General features: G+C 36.7%; 1 protein-coding gene across 3 annotated transcripts in view; it reads left to right on the top strand.

Annotated features, from left to right (window-relative positions):
* The window catches only part of LOC101899134 (homeobox protein 2), a 237,322-nt gene that overhangs the window by 96,138 nt on the left and 120,141 nt on the right, over positions 1-21,043 (top strand). Inside the window, exon 1 of one of the 3 annotated variants that reach the window (XM_059119127.1) lies at positions 7,715-8,893. The exons of 1 other annotated variant lie outside the window; for it this stretch is intronic. In XM_059119127.1, coding sequence (XP_058975110.1) covers positions 7,830-8,893 — 1,064 coding nt within the window. In that variant the 5' untranslated portion in view covers positions 7,715-7,829. Of the gene's footprint in view, positions 1-7,714; positions 8,894-21,043 lie in introns of those variants that run through there. One more of the 3 variants, XM_059119126.1, reaches the window with a different exon arrangement.

The raw sequence follows: 21,043 nt of genomic DNA, 5'->3' as shown, positions 1-21,043 counted from the left end.
GTATAAGTCGGTTTTGTCGACAGATATATACTCTCGGCTTATGTTGCGATAATAAAATATATTTTGACCTGGTTATTCAAACATTTGATCGTACAAAAGGAGTGGGCCAAAATTTGCCTATTTCGCATATGACCTAAGTCTGATATAATTATTGCGACGTGCCAGGTTTGGACTATATTGACTATTTCATTTTTTTACATTTAACAACAACAATTTACATTTTTTTTTTTTGAAAAAATTTTGAATTTTTTGTGGAGGAGGTAGGAAAAAGAGTGAATGCATTAAAACCGATAATACGACCTATTCCATATTTACATTACATCCATGGCTTATGGAAATATTATTATTGTACCTTTTGTGGGGGAGGTAACTGAAAGAATGGAAGGATTAATTCTATATTCACACTAGAACTAATTTTGATGAAGGTCTAGCATTGTGCGAAGTTAGAATAAACATCAAATATTTATTTATAATTTTATCATGCCTGACTAATTTAAAATTTTGACCCCTTGTGGATTAGGTATCAAAAGGAGAGGGTCGATATTCACATTAGATCTTCAGTTTAGACAAACACGGAGATATACTTGGTTTAGGGATAATCGCATTTATAAGGATTATAAGTAACAAAAATCTTGACCCTATGGAGGGGGGGGGGGGGGGTAGGTACCAGAAGGTGTGGCCCAATATATTCCATATTTGCACCAGATCTTGTGTTGATACAAATGTTGACATGTGCGAACTGTGAAGACAATCAGGCTTTTATGTCACATTTTATAAAAATTTAAATTATTCAAAATGTTGACCCTTTGAGGGAGAGGTACCAGGAGGAGTGGACCGATATATCCCACCTTTACAGCAGATCTTGTGTTAGTAGAAATAATGGGATGTGTATAATATTTAAAGAACCGAATGCTTATTTCGAATTTTATAATCGTTTTGGTTATTCAAAACTTTGACCCTTTGTGGGGGTGTTACCCGAAGTAATGGTCCGATCTCTACCATCTTTATAACAGATTTTGTGTTAATAGAAATATTGAGATGTGTCAAGACTCAATGAAATTGGATGTTAATTTCGCATTTTATAAACAACATGGATATTAAACATTTTGAACCTTTGGGAGGGAGGCGTGTACCAGAAGGAGTAGACCGATATTTTCCATCTACACCAGGCCTTAGGTAAATAAAAATTTTGTGGCGGGTATAACTTGAAGATAATCTGACTCTTACATCAGATTTTATAAGGGTTTTAATTATTCAAAATGTTGACCCATTGTGAGTGGACCGATGTTGTTCATTTTCGCACCTGACTTATCACTGATGCAAATATTAGGATTGGCAAAGTCGGATTCTCCTTTCTTTTTGTGTGCAATAAAATATTTATACCCTACACCACATAGTGGTAAGGGTATTATGTCTTTGTGCATTTGTTTGTAACATGAAGAAGGAAGCGAGATAGACCCATAGTTACTTTTGAGGATCTCCATAGAATTACATTCTGAGTTGATTTATGCATGTCAGTCCCTCCATCCGTCCGTCTGTCCATGTATTCTTGTGAACAAAATGCAGATCGCATTTATTATCCGATTGAGGTGAATTTTTGCACATATCATTTGTTTGGCCCAAGGAAGAACCCTTTTGAAATTGGAGATAATCGGTCAAAATTTAGATATAGCTCCCATATATATCTTCGTCCGATTTGCTTTTTTATTGTGCACCAAACGTGTAATATCAGCCCGAATAGTATAGAATTTTGCACATACAACCAGATTAGGCTTAAAAATAAGTACGTCAAATTTGATCGAAATCGGTTCAGATATAGCTATAGCTCCCATATATATTGTTCATCCGATTTGTTATTTTTGTCCTCCGCAGCCGTAATATACACTCTGTAACAACAATATTTGAGGGAATATATCAAATACAGCTCAGAAATACCTTTGCTAAATTTTATCGAGATCGGTTCAGATTTGGATATAGCTCCCATATATAACTTAGTGCGATTTACTTTTATTGTGCACCAAACGTCTAATATTTTCCCAAATGGGATGAAATTTGGTACTTACGACAGAATTGAGTCTAGAAGCTAGTATGTCAAATTTGGTGAAGATCGGTTCAGATATAGCTATAGCTCATATATATATATTGTTCATCCGATTTGTAATATTTGTTACCCACAGCCGTAATATGCCCTCCGTAACAACGATATTCAGGGAAATATATCAAATTAGGCCTGAAAATAAGTATGCCACATTTGATCGAAATCGGTTCAGATATAGCTATAGCTCCCATATATATGGTTCATCCAATTTGCTATTTTTGTTCTCCGCAGCCGCAATATGCACTCTGTACAAAAATATTTGAGGAAATATATCAAATTTTATCGAGATCGGTTCAGATTTGGATATAGCTCCCTCAATATATCTTCATCCGATTTTAAATTAATTAAGCACCAAATGGGCAATACAAATCCGAATTTAAAAGAAACAAATGCTTCGGCATATTTAGTCCTTTGAATTTTAAATTCTAATTATAATCATAGCGTGTATGATTGAATTTTCCTATAAGAACTTTTAATTGTTATGTGGAGGTCTACTAAATAAGCAAGGTGGTGTAGGGTATCATGAAGTCGGCCCCGCCTGACTTTAGGACTTTCTTTACTGGTTTTTGTAAATTTCGATCCTTTGTGGGAGAGGTACCAGAGGAAGTTGACTGATATTGCCCATCGCCGAACTCGCTCTAAGTTTGATAATAATATTACGATATACTAAGTTTGGCCAACCAGACAGACGGATGGTCGGATAGCTAGATCGATTCCAAATGTCCTGAAACGGATTTGGTCCAATGAGACCTAAGGTCTAAAACCGTCATTTCGATGAGGAACGTTTTGGCCGTATCAAATGATATATACCCTTTCTAGCCATAAGACTGAGGGTATAAAAATGTGCTTTTCACACATTTCTTTTATGAAATTGCATTTCTCTATCGATTATACCATTAATTATCTTATGCAATTGTTATAACTAAAAATGGGGATAACAAAATTGAGAATGAGTGTATGAGCATAACTGAGAATTCAACATTAAAAATCTCTCTCGAAAAGAGAATACGCGTATAACCAGTGTCGCTAACGTACGTTTTTGGGCCGTTTGGCATATCTATTGCTATAACAAAAGAACTATGTGAGCACTTTGAGTTTTGATTTTGAAATATTTACAAATCGATACAAAGAAACCATAGAAAAGATTGTTTTGGAAAAAATCGATTTTTTTTGCAAAACATTTGAACAATTTATTGATTGAATACATATATTTTAAACCGTTCTTTTATGTGTCCGGGAAAATTATTTAAAGAAAACAACGAAGAAAATGAACAATTAAAACGAAAGCTCATTGAAGCGCCGACTGAACCTGAAAAAAAAACTTATTGGCTGAAATTTCTACAAGGTTTTATCCTGCGAATTTGGAGATTTGTAAACAATTGTACGAGGAATATGTCGAATTTCTAAGCCATTTTCCATTTTGTCCTGTTGCAGTTGCAGTTACGTCGAATTCTACTACCAATTTTGAATTTTATTCATACGACTCGTGCAAAAATCAATTTCAGGCTATTACGTCAAACAATTTTCCTGAGAGCAACTTTTAGTTTGACTATTATCTTGCAAATAATTCATTTTCTCTTTGGAATTCGCTCTCAACACACGTTCTCAAGGTCCAATCTACAAGAATTTGTTGATAAGGATGTTGGAAACTGTAAGTATTAAGTATATTTTAAGGTAAATAAGTTTTAGTTATCTAATGCTTATGGTTTAGTTTATTCTTCTATTAATAATATAAAGTTTATAGCCGCTATTCTTATACCCTCTACCATACATAGTGTGGAGGGTATATTAATTTTGTCATTCCGTTTGTAACTTCTCGCCGTATACAATTTAGACCCAACAAAACATATATATTCCTGAACAGCATAAAATTCTATCTCGTTTCAGCGATGTCCCTCTTCTTCCCTTTTCGAATGATATAAAGTAGTTTAATACAATTTTATTCAAACTAGAGATTAAGTCAGGAAACGATTCTATCGCCTTGAATTTTTGCTCGATTATTCATATTACCCAAGTATGTTTGGTATTAAAAGTGGGACATATCAGTCCACTTTTCGACATGGCCCACAAAGTAGCGTTACTTCCTTCATTTTCGGTATTTTAATGTTTTGACCACAATTTTAAACCAAATCACGTGTTACTTTAGAGTTATGAGTAGATATCATCTCTTCACGCTAAAAATGTTCAATATTGCTCCAGTATTTGGTATGATTCGGTATTTTGATGGTTTCGACCACAATTTTAAACCCAATCAGGAGGAATTTGAAGTTTTGAGTTCAGAGCTGACAGAATTTCTCCCTGAATAATTTTGTAAGAATACGTTCCCTATTATGTATTGGTCATATATGACGGCACTTCAAAATTTTTGATATTTTGAGAATCTCTGAAATGCAAAATTTTGTGACGATAGGTCCACCATTATAGTTAGGATAAATTCAAAAGAAGATGTTGTTGCCCCCACTCATTTGTTTTTTATACCCTCTATCATTCATTGTATGGAGGTTATAGATTCATCAGCGCAAAATTCCATGACGATTTAGCCCTGTCCGTCTCTTCGCCGGTTGTAATCACGCTAGAGTCAAAGCGAATTGAGATAAAAGTTAATTTTGCACAGATCAGCCTTTTGTGTGCAGGCAGGTCAAGTTCAAAGGTGGTTTATATCGGTCCACGATATCATATGGGCCCCATATAACCGTACCCCCGATATTCGGCATTTTGATGATTTTAGGATAATTTTCCAATGGAATTGTCTGAAATTCAACACAAGGTGTTTATTCTGAAAAGTTTGCCCCCTGGAAGAGAATTGTTTATATAGGTCCACGATATTGTATATCCCCAATATAATTGTACATCCCGATATTCGGTGCTTTCATGATTTTAGTCAGATTTTTCAATGGAATTGTCTGAAAATCCACAAAAGGAGTTCGTTTTGAGTACTTTACCCCTAGCAGAGAATTGTCTGTGTAGGTCCACGATTGCGTATAGCTCCCGTACAACGGTATCTCCTGATATTTGATATTTTGACGATTTTAGCGACATTCTTTGGCGGAATTGTTTAAAATTTTGTATTTAAAGTTCGTAATGGGTTCTGCAGCCAAAGATAAAAAATGTGTACACAGGTTAACCCCATCGTATAGCCTTCATATATCAATAACTCCCGATATTCGGTATTTGATGAGTTTAGGGACAATTTTTATCGGAATTGTTTCAAATCTGGCATTTGAAGTTCGCTATTGGTACTTTCCAGTTCGTAACAGGTACTACAGCCTGTGACGGAAAATCTAGGTCCAGGTGTTCGTATAGCCCCCATATGTCAGTACCTTCCAATATTCGGTATTTTGATGTTTTTGTGACATTATTCACCGGAATTTTTTCAAGTTTCTTATTTGAATATTTTAATGACCTATGACAAAACTTCGTCTTCGTATAGACCCAAATTTAAGATTTTTAACAGCATTTTTCAACGTATTTTTTTTAATTTCCAAATTCCTTCCCAATGGCCCATTCCCGGCGAAGCGTTTGCTTGAGTATTTTGTATTTTTTAGTGCCAACCTTGCTTTTCAAAATACTCCAGACATAACAGTCCAACGGATTGGTGGCCATTGTGCGCTGGAATTGGGTGGAGCGTGTTGAGTGCAATGGTGCTGAGTCCTGTTGGAATTTCCAAGGTCTGCAGCAAAAATGTTTGCGTGCCCAAGGCTTTAATACACCCTCCAGAATATTTTCGTGATAATATTCGGCATATATTCTGATGCCATGGTCGATTAATAGGAGCGGAGAACGTCAATCGGCTGTTATGGCGGCCCACACCATCACCATGGCTGGCGCTTGAGTTCTGATGGCCAACCGAAGGTGCACATTTTCAGCTGAACTCTTTAGCAGGTTAACGCGATCATTTTGTTTGTTTAAAAACTGCTGGACAACGAATGTTTTCTCATCGAAGAAAACCAAATTCGGCAGTTCACCACTTTCGGCCAAGCGAAGCAACTCTTTAGCTCTTTTGAGTCTATTTTCTTTCTGTTGCGGTGTAAGTTCTTGCAATTTTTGGAATTTTAATGGCTTTACCCCGAGCTCATTTTTCAATATTTGCCGAATGGAATATTGCGATATGTTCAGCTCACGAGCCATTGCGATGCGGGTTTCGATCAAGTCGCTTCTTTAATTGGCGTCGGGCTACGCTACACGAATAATTTTTTTCCGGAAAATTCTCACCAAAATGCTTTTGTACACTTGTAAACAATATAATGAGCTGTCACTGGAATAATTTTAACGGCTGTCGGACTAGTAGCTTATAAATGACAGCAGTCTGAAGTTGGTTTCAGTTTTTTCATCTCACCCTGTAAACTAAGGGGTTTAAAAATTAGGCCTGGGATTGTGTTAATATGGAAGTTTAAGATTTGTAATATAAAAGTAATGAGAACCATTTTTCTCCACTTACCTTTACATACAGGCTGTAGTGTGAACGTTGACTGGGTTGGGGGATTAGATCTGAGATAACTACTCCAAAATTATCCCCCCTTGTTTTTAAAAATTATCGTGTATTACCCAAGATAACTGCACGTTTGTTGCAATTTCAAAAAAAAGTTACGCCAATCTATTAGGTAAAAAAATATTGAAATCTACGTTTTTCAAGCCCATTAAGGCTTGTTAACACCTTGTTGAACTTCATTAAATTTTTGGCAGTAAACTCAAATGCGAGCGGGGTGCGCTGGGTTGGTAAACAAATATTTTAATATGTTTTAAATATTATTGTTTTTGTTGTGAAAAATTACAACATACGCACACAGTTTAGTTATCATCTTCTGCGAGAGGCCGGGAGAGGCAATTGAAGGCATAAAATTAGACTCAAACTCAGTTTGCCCTGCGAGACTTTATATGCAGATAATAGAGGTAACAAGTCAAAGAGCAGCCAGTAACAATAACAACACCAACAGCATATGGGCAACAAGTGGCAATGCCGCTGCTGCTGCTGATAGCCACAGTCAGTTAGTCAGCCAGCTCGTCACTTTGTCTAGTTAATAATGATGGTGGTTGTTGTGCGGTGGTAGGTATCTCTCACACACATCCAGCCACCACATTAATTCAGACAATGGGCCATAATTTAAGGTATCGCTGCTGCTTCTGCTTCGGCTGCCGCTGGTTGGGCTTTTGCCAATTGTTATTTTTGTGTTTCAGTTTTGAATGAATGGCTGGCTGAGTGATGGACTGAATGTTGCCATCATTATCAGTGTGATTGTTGTTGTTGTTGTTGCTGTCATTGTTACCATTGTGTGGCAGCAGAGGTACTACCAGGTTTTGCATACCTTTTTCCAAACATTTGTCATCATTTTCGGAAAACACGTTACAACGAGCAGACGCGTTTGACGAACGACGCCGTCGGGTTATATTTTATTTTCAAAAAAAAAAAAAATAGATATTTTTTCGTTTTGGTTCTTTCTCTTTTTGTGTTTTTGTTTTTGGTGTGTGTGTGAATTTTTATAAAGTGGTGGAACAAGTGAATGGTGGTGCACCAGAAAAACAAAAAAAAAAAAAAAAAAAACATTACCAACTCCAAATATCAGACCATCAGCAGGGCAAAAACCAAAAGCCCCAAAAAAAAAAAAATAAATAAAAAAAAATGGAAACTTAATCAACAACCGGAAACAGTAATGAGTTTAGAACAGCAGTTTCGGTATTGTTGTTGTTGTTTTTGTTGTGGAAAACTTGAAATAATTACGCTCGCCTATTAGATATGTCGTCGTCTGGACGTCGCCGGGAAAGTGTAATAACCACAACGAGCCATTCGAGCAGTGTTACCCCGGTTACCATTTGGAATGGTGTGCAGTATGCCGCCTCCTCCAAAGAAATTGAACTTTTGCGCGAAGAATACGGTCTAGATACCCGAATGTTGGAAAAGAAGCTGGTGCCGCGTTACAAATACCACAAGCCACAGGCCAGTGCCAAAAATCGTCTAGTTACGGGTCCATCTAAAGCAGCCCCTCAACGCAGCCCTACCAAGCTCAGTAACTCCTCAAATTCTCATTACGATACAATTGAGTGTAAGCCGCCTGTGAAATCTTCCCCCAAACCCTCCGATTGGATTTTGTGCTTCAACGAGACCAAAGAGAATTTCTATCCCTGGTCGGGGGGCCAGGGTGATTGTGAGAAGCGTTTCGGCCAATTCGATTTGGTGCCTTGGCGCAAACATCGTTCAGCCTTAGATCTAAACAACCTAACCGATTACAGTGCAAGTCCCCTGAACATCAGTGCCAAATCTCTAAATCGCCTAGACAAACTAGAACGCAAACAAAATCGACGCCATTTGAAAAAGGTAAACAGTCAGGCGTCTCGTTCGAATCGTAAACGTTTTGTACGCGTGCGTCTTATATTTTCCATTGAATTGCGTCACAAAAGAATGGAACTGCTCAAACAGGCCGCCATCACCCCGCGGGTCTTCGAACAGAAGGTCACCCTCAATGACTGTGATGTGGCAGAATATGAGCGTATCCTCTACAATGCCAGCTCAAGTGTTGAAGATCATTTGGGATATTTCACCCGGAGGGGATTATCGGCCAACAAACTTGAATCGAAACGTCCCGCCCTGGATCTACGGCCCATAGAACAAATGAATTATACCTCCAGTGAGACCACGGATAGCTCATTGAATTCCAATTCGGCCAATAAGTCCAAAAATTCAAAGTCAACATCGCCGTCCTCACCATCATCGTCGTTGGATAATCTTTCACCCGTTGAGCGATTGTTACACACCAATCAAGTGCCATGTGTCAAATGTCGCCATTTAACTGAAAAATTAAGGTAAACAGGAAAAAAAAACAACGATAACAATAACTAAAGCATATGCGAAACCAACAACAATAACATATGAAAACATATAAAACAAAAACAAAGGGGGACAACTAATAAAAAAAAAACATATATAACTCTTGTTTCCCCATGACATTTGTGGTGTTTTTGGGGAAATTATTTCCCAAAACATGGTTCCGACTATGAAAAAGTGGATTTAAAAAACGAAAGTCAATTTCAATACTTGGAAGACATTTTTTTTTCATTTACAATTTGGTTTCGATTAAAATTGTCTTTTTAAGGCACTTGGAGTCAAAGCTTTCGCGTAAAGACTTAAACCCGCAGTCATGTGGTTTAATAGGCTATACATCCGATGATACGGCTAGTATGTGCCTCTTCCAAATAAAGATTAATAATTTAGATTTTTTTATACCCTCGGTCATATGGCTAGAGAGGACATATACCATTAAATACGTCCATATCGTGCCTCCTGGAAAAAGAGTTTTCGACCCTAGGTCTCTTTAGACCAAATCGGTTTCAAAATATTTGCAGTCGATCTAGCGATGTCCGTCCGTCCGCCCGTCTGTTTGTCTTGTTGGTTGGTGCAAACTTGGTACATCGTAATATTATTATCAAATTTAGATCGAGTTTGGAGATGGGCAATATCGGTCCACTCCTACTGGTACCTCCCCCACAAAAGGTCTAAATATTTTACTGTATAAACAAGTTAAAAAGTATCAGTCGGTATTGCCGCCAGATATATACCCTCAGCGTATGTTCGATTATGTAAATATATTTTGACTAGTGTTAAGATTATTCAAACGTTTGACCCTCTATGGAGAAGATCCCGAAGGAATGGGCCAATATCGCCCATTTCCTATCGGACCCAAAAATATGAAATAAATATTTCGACAGATGTGCCAAATCTAAATGGAATCGGATGTTAATTTGGCGTTTTATGAGCTTAATGGATACTCAAAATTTCAATATTTTGTGGGGGAGGTACCAGAAGGAGTGGACCGATGTTTTCCCCCTTCACACCAGACCATGGGTTAATTCAAATATTAGGATGTGTGAAATTTGAAGACAATCAGACTTTTACATCACATTTAATGAGATTGTAATTATTCAAAATTTTGACCATTTGTGGGGGAGGTACTTGATGGAGTGGACCGATATTGTCCATTTTCACACCTGACCTAGAACTGACGCAAATATTAGGATTTGCGCAGTTGGAGCAGAATCGGATTATCCTTTCCCTTTCTGTGCAAAAAAAAAAAAAAAAAATAAAAAAAAAATTTTGAAAATTTTGACCTTTTGTGGGGGAGGTACCAGAAGGAGTGGACCGATATTGTTGTGTGAGATTTGAAGACAATCGGGCTCTTACATCACTTTTTATGAGAGTTATAATTATTCAAAATTTTGACCATTTGTGGGGGAGGTACTTGATGAAGTGGACCGATATTGTCCATTTCCACACCTGACTTAGTACTGACGCAAATTTTAGGAAATTCAAAGTTGGAGCAGAATCGGATTATCCTTTCTCGTTCTGTGCAAAAAATATATTTTTTGAACATTTCGACTTTTTGTGGGGGAGGTACTAGAAGGAGTGGACCGATATTCTTCATCTTAACACCAGACCTTGGGTTAATATAAATATTAGGATGTGTGAAATTTGAAGACAATCGAACTCTAAGATCAAATTTTATGAGAGTTGTATATTTTTGTTATTCAAAATTTTGACCATTTGTGGGGGAGGTACTTGATGGAGTGGACCGATATTGTCCGTTTTCACACCTGACCTAGCACTGACGCAAATATTAGGCTTTGCAAAGTTGGAGCAGAATCGGATTATCCTTTCTTTTTATACCCTCAGCCATATGGCTACAGGGGGTATATATAATACCCTGACCACCTTGTGGTGTAGGGTATAAAAACCATGAAGCTTTAAAGTCGCAGAATGTGTAGCTGGTTCCTTTTAAAACTCGGCACATCCCAATATCTCCATTAACACAAGACCTATTGTGAATATGGGTCCGCACCTTTTGGTTTCTCCCCTGCAAAGTGCCAAAACTTTTAATAAATAGATCAAGAGATCTGATGAGATCTCCTTCTGGTTTCTTATTCACAAAAGGTTAAAATTAAACATTTAACACAAAAAATAATCACATATCTCATATAGAGTGAAGGAATTAGTCGATATTGTCAAAATCTGGCACGTTGTGATATTTATATTTAATATTGGCCTACTCCTTCGGTACGATCCGGGGTCAGTATTGAAATAATCATAACGCAAGTTCAATTTGATTTTGATAAACGGACATTGGTGGAGGGTATACATCTGTCGGCAAAACCGACTGATATTTTCTAACTTGCTAAGACCTCAGTCGATTGATACGAGCGGAGAGCGACCGTCGGCTGTTATGGCGGCCCACACCATCACCATGGTCGGCGCTTGAGTTTTGGTGGCCAACCGAAGGTGCACATTTTCTTTGGCAAGTAAACACGATCATTTTCTTTGCACAACGAATGTTTTCTCATCGGAGAAACCCAAATTCGGCAGTTCACATCATTCAGCCAAGCGAAGCAACTCTTTAGCTCTTTTGTGTTTATTTTCTTTCTGTTGCGGTGTAAGTTCTTGCACTTTTTGGAATTTCAATGGCTTTATCCCGAGCTCATTTTTCAATATTTGCCGAATGGAGTATTGCGATATGTTCAGCCCACGAGCCATTTTTCGGCCACTGAGAAATTGATTGAGAATTGATTGGATACTCTATCGAGTTATCGTGCGGACACCCCTAGATCGACTGCAAATGTCCTGTATCCTCTGTGGCCTTATGGCTTAAGGAATAAAAGGCATTTCGAATGTTTGCAAGCCAACGTGACCTCTTGTGCACTTTTTAAAATTGTCGAATTAAGATTCTTTGCAAGCCGCGCATTTTAGATATATAGTGTCTTCGTCAATATTACTGACAACAATACTAGGTTTGGTTTTGAACGTCGAGCGTTCAAAATATGACTACTTTTTAACAGGATCAAAAAACTCAAATTAATCTACAAAAATTTTGGATAAAATCATCTTTTCGTCAAAAAAAAAAAAAAAAATCAAAAGTCGTCTCCACGTATCCGCAATACCAAATTTTTTGGAGTAGGTGTCAAATAAAGAAACATTTGACATAAATTTTCATTAGGAGTCTTTGAAGAAAAGAAATATGTAAACTCAATAAGTTACATAAAAATTTTTTTGAAAAAAATGTCATACATGGGAAATACTAAGCGGAGGTGAAATTAATCGGTTAGTAGATTAGACCTGTAGATGGCGGCCACTATTTTCTTCTATAATTCGCAAATTTTAAGATATAGTTTTATTAAAGATTTTTGGATTACATCTAGAATCATTAAAATATAGGTGATGGTCCGCATCTAAGTATTGCCCCCATATAGGGGTATACGCCGATTTCAAGTATTTTTTTTATTTCCGTAATTGCTTCGGAATATTTTCATATATTGGGTTCTTAATAAATAGAAAACTTCCATCAATATCTACGGTCTACGTCTTGGGATATCCCGAATGTTAATTTACCTACTATTTAGAGTTAGTAGAACGCCTTCCCGCAAAAAGTAGCCCTCATATGAAGCCACTTTCCAATTGAAACTATTTTGAGGATCATGGCCAAATGTTTTAATCGGTGTGGTTTAAAACATGGGGGGAAGAAAATTTTCAAATACAGGTGATAGTATTAGATCTTGCAGCAAAACGTCAAATGTGATTTGAATTCGTGTGCCTATTTTTTATGCCTGTACCCAATAAAACAGTACCTCGTATGTCAAATACCAGAAATAAAATAGTACTTCCTATGTTAAAATCTCAACCAATAATATCAGGGTGTTGAAAATTCCCGTATTAGGTCATTATAAAAAACATTAGGTTTCATGTTTGTAGAAGACCTTTACAAGGTCTATAGTCTATCTATATTTAGAAGATCTTTAGAGGACCTTCTGGCTATAAAATAAACTCGATCTAGAGAATGGCTGTCTCCTTAAAGATCTCATAAAGATATATTTCATCTCTTGAGGTCCTCTACGAGGCTTTCCTTCTTTAGAAGGATTTGGTTTCAAGATAAACTTTGAGAAGTCTTGTGAGAGATTTTCTTTTCATTGAAGGACACTAGTTGATTTTATAGAGGATTTTTAAAAATCTTCTATTTTTGGATGAAGGATCTGGTTCTACTTTCTCTGTTAGGGGTTTCTCTTCCTAAAAAGGTCTTTTATCCACTGCAGATATTTTTTTCACTTAATATAAAATACCTTCTGGTAGCCGTCTTCTTCCTTAGAAGATCAGTAAATGAATTTTTGACCTTTAGAGATTTCTGTCAATTAAAAATATATAATAGATCGTTCTATAGAAGGCCTCCAAAAAGGTCTTCTATGAAGACAAGGCCTTCGATAATACTTTCTGTAAATTATACTTTGACATTTTTTTGTAGACAGGCGACAGTTTAAAGAACTTTCTTAGAAGAACTTTGATAGAAATCTATTGAAGCTTTACTACAAAAAAAAAAAAAAAAAAAAAAAAAAAAAACAGTAAAGAAAGTCTTAAAGTAGGTCGGGGCCGACTTTATGATACCCTACACCACTTTGCTAATTTAGTAGAGCTCCACATAACAATTAAAAGTTTTTATGGGAGAATTCAATCATACACGCTATGATTATAATTATGATTTAAAGTTCAAAGGACTAAATATGCCGAAGCATTTGTATCTTTTAAATTCGGACTTGTATTGCCCATTTGGTGCGAAATTAATTTGAAATCGGATAAAAATATATATATATATATGGGAACTATATCCAAATCTGAACCGATCTCGATAAAACTTGGCAAAGATATTTCTGAGCTGTATTTGATATATTTCCCTGAATATCGTTGTTACGGAGTGCATATTACGGCTGTGGGTAACAAATATGACAAATCGGATGAACAGTATAGCTATATCTGAACCGATCTTCACCAAATTTGACATACTAGCTTCTAGACTCAATTCGGTCGTAAGTGCCAAATTCCATCCCATTTGGGCAAATATTAGACGTTTGGTGCACAATAAAAGGTAAATCGGACGAAGTTATATATGGGAGCTATATCCAAATCTGAACCGATCTCGATAAAATTTAGCAAATGTATTTCTGAGCTGTATTTGATATATTTCCCCAAATATTGTTGTTGAAGAGTGCATATTACGGCGGCGGTGGACAAAAATAACAAATCGGATGAACAATATATATGTGGGAGCTATAGCTATATCTGAACCGATTTCAATCAAATTTGGCATACTTATTTTTAGGTCCAATCTGATCGTACGTGCAAAATTCTACACTATTCGGACTGATATTACACGTTTGGTGCACAATAAAAGGCAAATCGGACGAAGATATATATGGAAGCTATATTTAAATTTTTACCGATTATCTCCAATTTCAATAGGGTTCGTCCTTGGGCCAAACGAATTATTTGTGCAAAATTTCATCTGGATCGGATAATAAATGCGATCTGCATTTTGTTCACAAGAATACATGGACAGACGGACGGACGGACGGACGGACGGACTTGCATAAATCGACTCAGAATGTGATTCTATGCAGATCATCAAAAGGAACTATGGGTCCATCTTGTTTCCTTTTGCCTGTTACCAACAAATGCACAAAGACATAATACCCTGACACCTTGTGGTGTAGGGTATAAAAACCGTTTCTGTACTCCGAAGTTTTTAAAAGCTCTTCTGAAGACAGAAACCGAGATCTTTTTTCTATTCCCAGTGGTTTTCCATAAAAAATAAAGCTTTTTAAAAATTTTCTATTGACGTAATATTTTTAGGAGTTGTTTTACAATCTGAAGACCTTATGAATGACTCCTACATATAGAGGACTTTATAAAGGTTCTTTAAAGTCAGATGACCTAGTCCCTTAAACTTTTGAAAGATTCCAAAAAACGGATGTAGTTTAGGAGTCTACTTTAGATAGTTAACCTTTTAAATATCTTGAGTTCCCAGACACATTTTTTAAGGCTGAAATCCGGCTGTGGGAAAACGGGTAAGAAGTCGTTTTTTAAAAAAAAATATAGGTAAACATATAGGTATTCCATAAATAGATATATGATATTCTATAAAGAGATAGAGCTTTAATATAGACAGATTACCCTCTAAGAATCTTCTATATACAGAAACCTCCTGCAGGACTATTATGGAGGGAAAGTTATAATATAGACCTAATTAATTTTAGAGGGTGTCTATATAGAAAAAGGTATCAAGAAATTTTATTGAGCGAAGATCATCTAAAGACCTTCTATGAAGTCTGTAGACAGACTTTATTATGGCTTATATAAGTTAACCTAACATGGTTTAGAAACTCCAACAAAATATGGCGTTTGTCTACCTTTTAATGTCCGCCAAATTACAAACAATTTCTAAATATAGTTTCATTAATTTTAACCCATAAAAATTTTCAAAATTTCACATATCCAGCTAATGCAACGCATAGAGATTTCAAATACTTATCTGAAACCCCCCGACTGAACAAAAAGACCATTAACGAGATGAAGATGCCACGTTAATCACGTTATTAAATCCGTCTGACATCCATCCATCTCTGACTCTCGGCAACGGACTTTGTAATTAATTGTAAAAAAGAAACGATCAAATGGAAGTTGGCTTACAAATATTTAAATACCAATGGAAAAGAAGAAGAAGAAGAAGCAGCAGCAACAACAAATAAACCGACATTTAGACAAATGACAGAGAATGAGAAATGAAAACAAAAGTGAATCTTTTAATTTGTTTTCGTTTGTGTCGTTTATTTTTCTGCCCCTTTCCCCCCCTCACTCCAAATGCTGAGAGACAACAAAAAGAAAACTAAATGAGATTGGAAAAAAGTGAAACGTCCAGCCATTGCCAGGCGTTATTTGCATAACAATTTCATTGGCTTAGGTTTGGATTTCGAATGATTCGACTATTTCAGTTTTTCAATGGCTCGGAGTTTTTGCGAAAATATCACAAAAAAACCTATTAAATATGCAGCCTGTGTTGTGGGTCTTTCATAAAATATATATTTTTTTATGAATTTTGTTGCCAATATTGTAAAAACTAATTAAATAAAAGTCAACTAATTTAGAAACTGTATGGCCAGCCAATAAAACAATGAACGACGAAAAACAATATTCATTCATCAGCAGTTTTTTAATTCGTATTCGTATTCGTATAAAAGATTTCTTGTTGCGAATTCAAAGAATCCCAGAGAAATTTTGAATTGAGAAATCATGGCAATCAAAACAAACAAAACCTAAGTGTAAACGAAGACATATTTTAGCAGAAATATAGAAATGGACTTCAAGAAGGCCTTCCATCTTTGGAAGATCTCACAATGTATTTGTCAATTTGTGACTTATAAAAATATTCCGCCCACAGATAAAAAAACTTTAATAGCTCTTCCATATGCGATATAGCTTGTAAAGCTCTCTTCCCTTAAGAGGGTCTTTTTCCTTCTAAAAGTATTATTATACCCTCCACCATAGTATGGATGTTATATTAAATTTGTCATTTTGTTTGTAACACCTCGAAATATATATTTTAGAGCCCACAACTTAGATTTAGCGATGTCCGTCCGTCCCTCCGTCCGTCTGTCCGTCTGCGGAAATCACTCTAGCTTCCGAACGAAATGAAGACTGTTGATAAGATTTTATATAATGTATATTATTTCTGCAGGACTTTTGGTATTGAAAATTGTTCATGTAGGTCCACGGTTTGGTATAGCTCCCTTATAATGGTACCTCCCTATTTTCGTTATTTTGGTATTTTAAGGGATATTATTCAACGAAAAAAAAAACAAAACGTTGCTGTGAAAAAAGATCTGCCAATAGAACTTGAGTCGAACCTGGAGAGTTTCTAGTGTATAATTCGCATATGCTAATTTGCAATAAGTTCGAAATATATACTACTTTCCAGAGAACGGCCCTTGTAAGCCATCATCCACATCAAATATGCCTGATGAGCCGCTTAACCAACGGCGAAACGCGTCGCATAGTGGTGAGTGTGTGATAGTGTCTATCTGGCTTTCCTTTTCACTGCAAATTTCAGATCATTAAGCTCGTCTCGAAAGAGAAAACAAACACTTAAATCATAAAATATGATCTTCGCCTTAACAAGGCAAAACTCGAAAATGTTTCAAATTTGGTATTTGCAGCCTAAGGCAGAAAATTGTCCGTGCAGGTCCACGCCTTCGTATAGCCCCCATATTCGGTATTTTAATGATTTTAGCGACATTATTCATCGGAATTGTTTCAACTTTGGTATTTGAAGTTCGAAATGGATACTACAGCCTATGACAGAAAATTATCTGGGCAGGTCCACGTCTTCGTATAGCCCCCATATAATGGTACCTCTCTATATTCGGTATTTTGATGATTTTAGCGACATTATTCACCGAAATTGTTTCAAATTTGGTATTTGAAGTTCGTAATGGATACTACAGTGTATGACAGAAAATTATCTGGGCAGGTCCACGTCTTCGTATAGCCCCCATATAACGATACCTCCCGATATTCGGTATTTTGATGATTTTAGCGACATTATTCACGGGAATTGTTTCAAATTTGGTATTTGAGATTCGTAACGGATGCTACAGCCTACGACAGAAAATTGTCTGTACAGGTCCACGTCTTCGTATAGCCCCCATATAACGCTACCTCCCGATATTCGGTATTTTGATGATTTTAGCGTCATTATTCACCGGAATTGTTTCAACTTTGGTATTTGAAGTTCGTAAGGGATACTACAGCCTATGACAGAAAATTATTTTTGCAGGTTTACATCTTCCTATAGCCCCCATATAACGGTACCTCCCGATATTCGGTATTTTGATGATTTTAGCGACATTATTCACCGAAATTGTTTCAAATTTGGTATTTGAAGTTCGTAATTGATACTACAGTGTATGACAGAAAATTATCTGGGCAGGTCCACGTCTTCGTATAGCCCCCATATAACGCTACCTCCCGATATTCGGTATTTTGATGATTTGAGCGACATTATTCACCGGAATTGTTTCAACTTTGGTATTTGAAGTTCGAAATGGATACTACAGCCTATGACAGAAAATTGTCTGTGCAGGTTCAAGTCTTCTTATAGCCCCCATATAGCGGTACCTCCCAAAATTCGGTATTTTGATGATTTTAGCGTTATTATTCACCGGAATTGTTTCAAATGACGTATTTAGAGCTCGTAATGGGAACTACAGTCTGTGACAGAAAATTGCCTATGCAGGTCCAGGTCTTCGTATAGGCTCCATATATCAGTACCTCCCTATATTCGGTATTTTGACGAGTTTAGGTACAATACCCATCGAAATTGTTTGAGAGGTGGTATTTGAAGTTCGTAACGGATGCTACAGCCTGTGACAGAAAATTGTCTATGCAGGGCCAGGTCTTCGCACAGATCCGATATAACGGTACCTCCCTATATACGATATTTTGATGATTTTAGCTACATTATTCACCGTTTATTTCAAGTTTCGAATTTGTATATGGTATTGGCTAATGACAAACAATGCCTATGTAGGTCCACGTCGTATAGACCCAATATAACAGCTATATTCGGTATTTTTAAAATTTTAACAGAATTTTTTAAGGATTTTGTTTTTTGAAAATTTCCACATTCCTTTCAATTGGTGGAGGGTATTCAAAGTTCGGCCCGGCCGAACTTACTGCTTTTTGACTTGTTTCCTTCTAAAAGTATTGTTATTAAGAAAAGACCGTTTTGTACCGTCCACCTTGAAAACGAGGGTATATTAACTTTCCGTTTGTAACAACCCTAATTATGAGTCTATGGTTGTTTCGGGCTGTAGGAGATCCTTGGAAAACGCTGGGTTGTCCATCAAGCTCTGTTGGGTTCCTGGCCATTACAATTTTCCAGACAACGAGACTACTGGCGAATTGTCTAGGCTAGTATCGGAATCGACTATCATTGAAGTAGAGAACTCATTTAAACCACCCCTGTGCCACTTCCTACAGGTTATACAAAAACCCTACTCGGAGAGAATTCAACAAAAACGGCTGGACGAAAGGGGATGCAACATCTCCAAAAGAATCTGGCCCATACTCTCGGAGAAGAGAACAAAATCGCTACTGTCATTGTTTAAACCTGATTTAAAGCTTATGGTGGGTATCATCACAGGTCTTTGCAAGGTGAGGGCAATGACCTCGAAATGGGACAGCGTCATTGATTGCTGTAGAATATTTCAGGACGAAGAAGAAATTAATACGATCGAACATCTGCTGAGATACGTTTGTGGGGGAACCAGTGTCACATGGTTTGCCTTCGTTCTCTAACACTGACCCTACAGTAATTCTTCAATTAGCCAGATGATTTTTGTGGCTAAAGACGACACGGCAAGATCTCTAGCCGTGGATCACCCTCATAACTTCATTTTCCTATTAGGATGAACACAATGGATCAGCAGGTCTAAAAAGGCAACCACGCGTCCTTAAACATAACCTAACCTATGGTTGGAATTGAACATGAGCTATATCGGTATACGTTTTGGTAAATTTGCCATATAACGGTACCTCCCTATTCGGTACCTATATTCGTATTTTGTTGATTTTGCCATATTTATTACGAATTTATCTAAAAATTGATATTTATAGGTAACAATGGGTTCTAGCTCCGGTGGCGAAACATTGTATGTATAAGTCCACGTTTTTGTACAGGCCCATATAACGGTACCTCCCGATATTCGATATATTGATGATTTTCGAAAATGTTTTCACGGAGTTTTTCAAGAATTCATATTTTGTAATTTGTAAGCTCCGGAGGCGAAACATAGTATGCATAGCCCCCACACAATGGTACCTCAGTTTGCTTTGCCGTCATATATATACCTTCTTCCAATGTTCGACTAATCAAAATATATTTTGATTTCTGTTAAGATTATCCAAATTATTGAGCCTCTATGGAGTAGATTCCGATGGAATGGGCCAATATTGTTCATTTCGTATCAGACCTAAATAAATATTATATAAATAGTGCGACGTGCCAGGGATGGGGATGTAGCGAAGACCTGGGCCTGCATAGCGTGTTGTCATAGGCTGTAGTGCCCATTAGGAGCTTCATACACAAAATTTGAATCAATTTCGGTGTCTAATATCGTTAAAATAATCAAAATACCTAATATAGGTACCTTTATATGCGGGCTATACGAATGCCTGGAACTGCGTATGCAGTTTTCTGTCATAGCATGTAGCACCCATTGGGAACTTAAAATTGCTAATTTCAAACATTTCCGATGAAAAGTGTGAAACAAATAATCAATATACCGAATATTTGGAGCTACAGTTATATGGAGACCATATCAGGTCTGGCTGACAGTTATATGCAAGGGTGCTTCTTACATAATTGGGGCGTATGCTACCAATTTATAGCAAATTTAAATGTTCGGGATACCATAGTATTTTGTTTTTGCATAATGGCCAGGTTTAAGCCCATTATTTTTGTTTTTATAAAAACCACGTTTGTTTATTAGTGGAGAACGATAGTAATGTTTTACCAGGGGGTAAGGCAGGAAATACCTAGGTTTCGGAAAGAGCCACCAATCCTCATCAGTTCCCTTGTTTTTTGTCTGGGGTATTTTCCATAAACATTGCCATCGTTCTCCCCTATACTACGGTGGAGGGTATAAAAATGATATAGATTTGTGTAGTAACATCCCAGTAATTTAGATCACACCTCTATTTAAAACGAATGGAGTACCCAAACACATGGTCGTATTTATGTCAGACTTAAGTCAGAACCAAACATGGAAAATACTGTCAAACTGCTTTTCGTACCTTTTCCACAAGGGGTTAAATTTTTAATACTAGCAATTCCCATAATACGTGACATTTCATTACTTTTACCATGAAGAGATTTTTTATTTGGATCAGTCTTTGGTTAGATGTGGCAATAGCGGCTGGCTCCTTCAGTTCCTCTCCCATTAGGGTATGTATCACAATTTTAACCTTGTTTATGCTCTCTTAATAGCATCGGAAGGTTATCCAATAGACGATTTTTTTTTTGTAACTATGCGTCCTCAACCTTTCCCAGCCAAATCTGACCGAAATACCATACATATTTTCTATGT

This window comes from Musca domestica, unplaced genomic scaffold, assembly GCF_030504385.1.
Source record: "Musca domestica strain aabys unplaced genomic scaffold, Musca_domestica.polishedcontigs.V.1.1 14, whole genome shotgun sequence".
Lineage (NCBI taxonomy): Eukaryota > Metazoa > Arthropoda > Insecta > Diptera > Muscidae > Musca > Musca domestica.
This window is presented reverse-complemented; position numbering and strand designations above follow the sequence as displayed.